Raw genomic sequence first — 8,416 nt, forward strand, 5'->3', positions numbered from 1 at the left:
AGCAGGCATTCAAGTAGGCATTCAAGTAGGCATTCAAGTAGGCATTCAAGTAGGCATTCAAGTAGGCATTCAAGTAGGCATTTAAGTAGGCATTCAAGTAGGTATTAAAGTAGGCGTTCAAGTAGGTATTCAAGTAGGCGTTCAAGTAGGTGTTTAAGTAGGCATTCAAGTAGGCATTCAAGTAGGCATTCAAGTAGGCATTCAAGTAGTCATTCAAGTAGTCATTCAAGTAGTCATTCAAGTAGGCATTCAAGTAGGCATTCAAGTAGGCATTCAAGTAGGCATTCAAGTAGGTATTCAAGTAAGTATTAGCATGATAATAGCTTATAAAAGTAGATATAGGAATCTCCATAGCTAACAGGTTAACCAACATCTCCAGGTTCTATAGCACGGAAAAGCAAGTAGACATTCAAGTAGGCATTCAAGTAGGTATTCAAGTAGGTATTAAAGCAAGTATTAAAGCAAGTATTAAAGTAAGTATTAGCAGGCATTAAAGCAGGCATTAAAGCAGGCATTGAAGCAGGCATTCAAGTAGGTATTAGTATAGTAATAGCTTATAAAAGTAGATAATATAGGAATCTCTATAACTAACAGGTTAACCAACATCCCCAGGTTCTACAACACGGAAAAGATGGCCCTGCAGGCCATAGTTCTTCCGAAGCGCGTGTAGAACTCAGCACGGTGTACGGGTCATACCATGGGTAAAAGGGAGACTTTCATATATTATTTAACTAGATATATTTTTATACTCTTAAATAGGTCTAATTTATAAGTATAGAGATTAATAATTCTCTTAATAAGGAAGGGGCCTAGATTTTTCTAGTCTAATTTTTTTTAGAGATATAGGATTATAATATTTTTAATATTTAATTAAATTAATTAGTTTTTAATATAATATCTAGTAAGATAATATTTTTAGTTAGTATAGTATTTATAGTAGGCTTAAGTAATAATTATAATAATATAGTAATATTTTTATATTTACTTTATAATTAAAGTAAACTAGTAAATATTATAAATTTATAAGTAATAATTAAATAAAATAGGCTTAAATCTTATATAAGAATTAAAATTATATAAAGTAAAGAATAAAAAATATCTAGTAATCTTAAAACTAGTATTATTAATAATAAATTTTATTATAAATAGTTATTTAACCTAATTATTTTATAAGTAATTAATATAAATTCTTAAATATTATTCTAAAATAATATTTATATATTTAATTTATCTATTAATCTTAAAATAATAAATAATAAATAAAAATAATCTTATTTTTAAAATATAATTTAAATATATCTAGAATATTAATATAAACTAGAATCTTTAATTAAATATAATAAACTTAAGAAATCTATAAAATTTTTAAATATAATCTTAAAATAAGTAAGTAGCTTTCTTAATATTATAAATATTATTATAGGAAATATAATATTAAAACTTTATTAACTAATTTATTATTATTATAATAATATTAAAGTTTAGACTTTAAAATAAATATATAATAAAATTAATAAATATATTTTTTTAAAAATTTTTAAGTATAAGTAAGAAATAAAGAATATCTTAATATTTATTTTAATAAGATATAAATTACTTATAAATATAGTAATTATAAACTTATTATTCTATAAATTATAATATTCTAAACTAGTAATATAATTTTAATAATAATTTATAAATTTTTAATTTATTTTAATAATTAATAACTATACTTTTATAATATTTATATATTAATTTTATTTTTAATTCTTTTATATTAGAGATATATAATTAATTATAATAAAATAGGAGTCTAGAATAGTAAATATATTTAAATAATATAATTAATAGATAATAATTATAGTCTTTTTCTAGATTTTCTAAAATATTATTAGGGACTAGGTCTTATTTATAATCTTTATTTAAGTACTTTTTTAATTATTTAGAAAGCTAGATAATCTTTTCTTCTCTAAACTTAAGTAATTAAAAATATACTAATTTCTTTCTAATAATAGCTTAAAGCTAGATTAATTATAATATTTACTAGCTCTATAACTTTTTTAAATATTTAAATAAAAAATTTATTAAATTTTCTTTTTTTAATATTATTTAACTTTAATATAATAAGTATTTATTTCTTTCTTTAAAAAAATCTTATAATCTCTTAATTAAATTATCTAGGGTTTTGTTAACGCCACACCCTGTATTGATCCAACCACACCCCTTCCTGATCCTGCCACACCCCCTAACCTGATAATGCCACACCCATTTATCACATGATGAAAATATTACATGTAGAATTAGATATTTATATTCTATTATAGCATGCATGTTATAGTATGCCTAGGTATACTTATTATAGCATGCTATAAAAGCATGTGATTCAGGTAATATATCTAAACTATTAGACTAAAAAATCACTATAATTAGACCTAATAGTCTAATCTGCCCGAATCCTACCTTATATACCTAGCAATTATTTACCTTGGCACCAGTATACCTAGTACACGCCATAACAACTATCTCCTTCCTTAAGATAAGGCTTGACCGCAAGCTAACTAGCATATATTTAGTAGGGACCCCCAGTCCTAAGCTAGCTAGGCTAAACTAAGGGCTGTAAGCAGGTAGGCATGGTTCAAATCTGGTAGCGTAACTAGGTCTAGCGGGATTCAACCCAGCCCTAGTACCTATTTAGGTCTAGCAGGATTCAACCCAGCCCTAGCACCTATTTAGGTCTAGCAGGATTCAACCCAGCCCTAGCACCTATTTAGGTCTAGCAGGATTCAACCTAGCCCTAGCACCTATTCAGGTCTAGCGGGACTTAACCCAGCCCTAGCACCTATTTAGCCTAGTAGGACTCTCTACCCAACCCTAGCACCTATCTAGGTCTAGTGGGACTATCCAACCCTAGGACTTAATTATTATTGTCACACATATAATAATACCAGCTGGATTCAAACCACAGCCATCTACCTATCAGGTCTGATCATAGTAACCTTTTAGTCTAATAATATAGTATATTACCTAAATTACATACTCTTATAACTAAACCATATATAGTAAGAAAAAAGATCACGTGATAAATAGGTGTGGCATTATCAGGTCAGGGGGTGTGGCAGGATCAGGAAGGGGTGTGGTTGGATCGATACAGGGTGTGGCGTTAACAGTCCCCATTATCTAATTTTATTTTATATTTATTTAAATAATAATTAATTATAAAATTAAAGTAAAATATAAATTTAAATTATTAGATTTATCTTTAATTTAATATCTTAATTATTATAAAATATTTTAGATTTCTATAATTAATTATAATCTTAATTAAATACTAATATTTTTCTAATTCTAGGATTTATTTTTCTAAATAATAAATAATTACTAGTAATTCCTTATTATATATCTTATAATTATACTTAATTAAAGTTATTTTTTTTAAATAAAATCTTATTAGATATAGGATTTTATTATTATTATATTACAATAATATTCTAGTAAATATAAAGTTTAAGATATTAATTTTTAAAATAATTAATTAATCTTAATTAAAAAATCTTAATATTAGTTTCTTAATAAATTCTATTTTTAATATTTTAAAAGTAGTCTAGTAAATTAAAATCTATAAGAATAAGATTTTTTTCTTTTTTAAAATAGTAATAAGCACGAGAATCTATAAGAATTCTTTAATAAAGTATTAATAAAATCTAGTAAATTTTATAAAATTCTTAATATTAGTAATTATTTTAAGTAATTTTTAATTTATTATAATCTTAATTTTCTTAAAATTTATATAAGTATCTTCTCTTTTAATAATAATATTTAAAAACTTAATTTCTAGCTAATAAAATTTATACTTAAATATCTTTATATATAGATTATTATTTTATAAAATTTATAATATTTATTTTAAATATTTAATATATATTTTTTTGTATAGCTATAAATTAGAATATTATTGAAAAATATATTATTAAATAATATATAAAAGTCTCCCTTTTACCTGTGGTATGACCTGTACACCATGCTGAGTTCTACGCGCGCTTCGGAAGAACTATGGCCCGCAGGGCCATCTTTTCCGTGCTGTAGAACCTGGGGATGTTAGTTAACCTGTTAGCTATAGAGATTCCTATATTATCTACTTTTATAAGCTATTACTATGCTAATACCTACTTGAATGCCTGCTTTAATGCCTGCTAATACTTGCTTTAATACTTGCTTTAATACCTACTTGAATGCCTACTTGAATGCCTACTTGAATACCTGCTTTAATGGTTACTTGAATGCCTGCTAATACCTGCTTTAATACCTACTTGAATGCCTGCTAACCTACTTTAATACTTGCTTCAATACCTGCTTTAATACCTATTTTAATTCCAACTTTCATGCTATAATTCAGACTATACTATCTTCTATTTTAGCTTTAGTTTGCCAACCTACAAGCCGCCGAGCGTAGCGAGGATTTAAGGCTAGTAAAATATATTTATATATTATTATAAGATATTATTTATAAAATATTAAAAAATAGCTAGAATACTAGTTAGACTAAATAGTATAATTAGAGACTTATATAGTCTAAAATAAGTTTAAAAAGTAATTAAGTACTCTAACCCTTTCTTAATATAGATATTATGAAAGATAATTATTAAATTAATTTTAAAGAAGTATTATATTCCTTATAAATTATTTAGAATTTTTTTAATTAGGAGTAATAAGTAATAATCCTTAATTAATATAATATTTAGTCCTTAATAATCTATATATAAGTAAAGGCTATCTCTAAATTTATTAATAAATAAGATTAGAAAGATAGTTAGAAATAAATTAAAATATATAAATTTTTTTTTAGATTCTCTTTTAATTATTTCTTTAAAATAATTAATTATATTTATAATATTAGATATAATTTATTAAATAAGAGCTATTTTTTTTCTTAAATCCTAATATTATAATTATATAATTAATATAATAGTAGCTTCTTTATTTTTTAAAAATTAAATATATTTTAGAATTCTTATAGTTCTAGAAAAAATATAAGTAGTAATTTAGAACTAGTATTTTTATACTTTAATTTTTTATTAACTTTATCTAATAAGGTTTAATATAATTTCTATACTAGATAGTAGGTATATATAGCTAATATTTTTAGAGATATTTAATATATTTTAATAATTATAAAAGATTTTAATTCTAGTAATTTTTCTAATTAATTTAGTTACTTAAATTAATCTTTTTAAAAAATATTTATTAAGATTCTTATCCTTATAAGCTTAAAAAGTATATTATAATATTTATAATAATATTAATTATTAAATATAATTATTTAGTTAGAGAAATATATTTTTAAATTATATATAGTAAATTAGGCTAGTCCTAGAATAATTAAGTAATAAGAGAGATAAGTAATATAGAAGATAGATTTTTAATTATAATAATTATTTAATAATAGATTAACCTTTATATAATAAGTTACTATATCTTTTTTTACTTTCTTACTATAGAAGTTAAATAAGAATATTAAATAAAAAAATATAATAATTTTTAATTTATATATTTTTATCTATTAATAATTTATAAAGCTAATTTTTTTAATTCTAGAATTAATTATAATATAAGTTAGTATTTTTAGATTTTTTTAATATAATTATACTTATTATATTATTAGGTTAGTATATATATAATAGGGATTAAGAAAGTTAGTTAATTTAATAATAATATAAAATAAGTAAAATAATATATCTAGTAATAGGGATTTCTATATATATTCTAGTACTAGATAATAATTATAGCTAGGTAGACTTTATTTTCTAGATTAGATAGGATATCTAGTAAGTATAATTAGTTAGATTTCTCTAGGATAGTAAAGTAGTTATTCTAAATTATAATATAGGAAATAGGTAATACTATAATAAGAATTAAATTAAAATAGTAGGCTAGTATATTTACTTACTCTTAAATTTATATAAAATATTAATTAAATAAAAAATAATTCTTTATATAATATATTTTATTTCTATAGTAGAAATATTTTTTATACTTATATTATTCTCTCTTAAAAAAATATAATATATAATAAATATAAAATAAATCTATAATATCTAAATCTTTTCTAAGTATAAAAAATATAACTAGATAATTAAATATAATAATATTAAAGAGATTTTTTAATATTATAAAACTAGAATAATAGGAGCTAGATATTAAATAAGAATAAGATATTTATAACTAGTATTAATAATAATAATTTTCTAATAATTAAAAGTAATTAGTATATTTTTAATAATCTTAAAATAAGATAAGATTATAAAGTAATATATTTTAAAGTTTAATTAAAATATTCTAGACTAGAAAAGATATTAGAGAGTTATTAAGTATTTTTTTTTAAAGTAAGATACTAGAACTCTATAAAGTAAGTATTAAAATTTAAGTTTTTTAATCTTTAATTATAGAGGTAGCTTTAAGTATTTTAAATTTAATTAGTGTTTCTAAATATTATTTCTAGATAATTAAGTAAGTTAGGATAATTTAAGAATTAGGAAATATTAAATCTTATTTTAAATAAAATTAATTTATAAGCTTTTCTAATTAAATATCCTATTATATAGATTAGTTAAGCTTTAGTAATTAGAAAATAATCTAAATTAATATTTATTTTACTATAAATTTATTATATAAAGTAGTAAAAATTAGAATAAGTATTATTAAATTTCTATAAATTAAGAAATTCTTTATTAAGATAGATATTAAAAAGAGGGCTAGTAAAAATAAATATAGATATTTTTATTATATTAGCTATTATAATTTTAGTAAGGGGGGTATATTTAATAGAAGTAAGAATAATAATAGAAATAAGTTTAATAAGAGTAATAATAATTTATAATATAATAAATATATATTCTAATTTAATTAATTTTTACTAAATAATTTCTAATTTTTTTTTTAATATAATATTATTTCTTCCTTCTTAACTAGCTCTAGGCTAGCTTTATTAATTTAATTTTAAAAAATATAGATCTCCTTCTCTAGTAAATTAATATAGTTATTATAGAACTAGAGATAGATAATTTAAATAGTAAGATTATTAGTAATATAACTTATAAATTTCTTAATTAAGTCTATAATTAGGGGTAATTTAGATTATTCTAATATACTAGTAGTAGCTATACCTAGAATAGGAGCTATATAATATTATAGCAGGTAGGCTAGTAATAAGTATAATTAATAATAAGGTATATATTTAGGCTATCTATATATAGGTCTAATAGGTAGAGATTAGGTTAGAATAAGGATATAGCTTGAAGAGCTATAATAGAATTAGGAGTAATATGGCTTAAATATAGGAATAGAGGCGGGTAGTTAGGATAGAATCTAACCAGATCAGTACACAGCTATGCCATGATAATAAGAAAAGTAATATTCTTTTTAATATAGTTATAAATTTTTTAAATTAAATAAATAAAATAAATAATATAATTAGACTTTACTAGAGTATTATTAACTCTTCTTAATAAGATAGGATTTCTTAATAATAATATTTTTAATTAATTATCTATAATTTAATTATAATCTATAAAATATTTATTCTTAGCTCTAGAATTAATTATAATAAAGATTAATAAAATTTTATTAAGGGTTTTTAGATTAATAATTAATAATTTTTCTTTTCTACTATTATTCTAGTTATTATAGCTTTTAATAAATAGAGAGAGTACTAAAGATATTCTTGATTATAGTTTAGATTAGGGATACTCTATTTTCTAATTTAAAGGATAGAGAATATTTAGTAGGCAGGATCCTAGTTAATAGGGAGAATAGATCTAGATTAGTAGTAGATATAAAGATATAGCTAGTTAGTCTTTAGTTAGGGTACAGGTAGCTATCTACTAGATAGTTAGTACTACTATAGTAGTAATATAGGTATTAGGTTTAGTAATTAAGATAGTAGGTAGTAGATAGGTCTATTAAGTCTTTAGTAAGAATAATAATAATAATAGGATTAGTAAGAGTAATAAAAATTTAAATAATAAGAGTTATTTATATAAAAGCAGGCTTTAAAGTAGGTTAGGAAGGCTAGAAATTTTTTATAAATAAGGGCAGGATAGTATTTATATAATAATAATAGTAGTTTTTTAATTTTTATAAATAATTAATAAAAATATAATATTCTTATAATAAGATTTTAAAATATATTAATATTTTTTAAAATTTTTAATTAATAATTTATTTTAAGATTATAAATAATATATTTTTATTTATATTTATTTTAATATAAGATATTAAAATTTAGTAAAAAAAATATCAAACTTATAATAAATTTATTAAAGATAAAATAGTATTAATTTCTAAATTTAGATCTTTAAAAGCTTTCTCTAGAATTTTTAAGATCTTAATATAATTACTTAAATTATAGATTTTATTTTAAATATATAATAAGATTTAG

General features: G+C 20.6%; 1 protein-coding gene across 1 annotated transcript; it reads right to left on the minus strand.

Annotated features, from left to right (window-relative positions):
* On the minus strand, positions 1–703 carry P175DRAFT_0502329 (uncharacterized protein; the record flags this gene model as incomplete). Its single annotated transcript, XM_040897355.1, has 3 exons — positions 1–114; positions 166–332; positions 563–703. Coding segments are annotated over 2 exons (184 nt in total), but the record flags the coding sequence as incomplete, so codon positions are not given.
* Between the last annotated feature and the right edge of the window lie 7,713 nt (positions 704–8,416).

The sequence above is a fragment of the Aspergillus ochraceoroseus genome, assembly GCF_002846915.1.
Source record: "Aspergillus ochraceoroseus IBT 24754 chromosome Unknown P175scaffold_5, whole genome shotgun sequence".
Lineage (NCBI taxonomy): Eukaryota > Fungi > Ascomycota > Eurotiomycetes > Eurotiales > Aspergillaceae > Aspergillus > Aspergillus ochraceoroseus.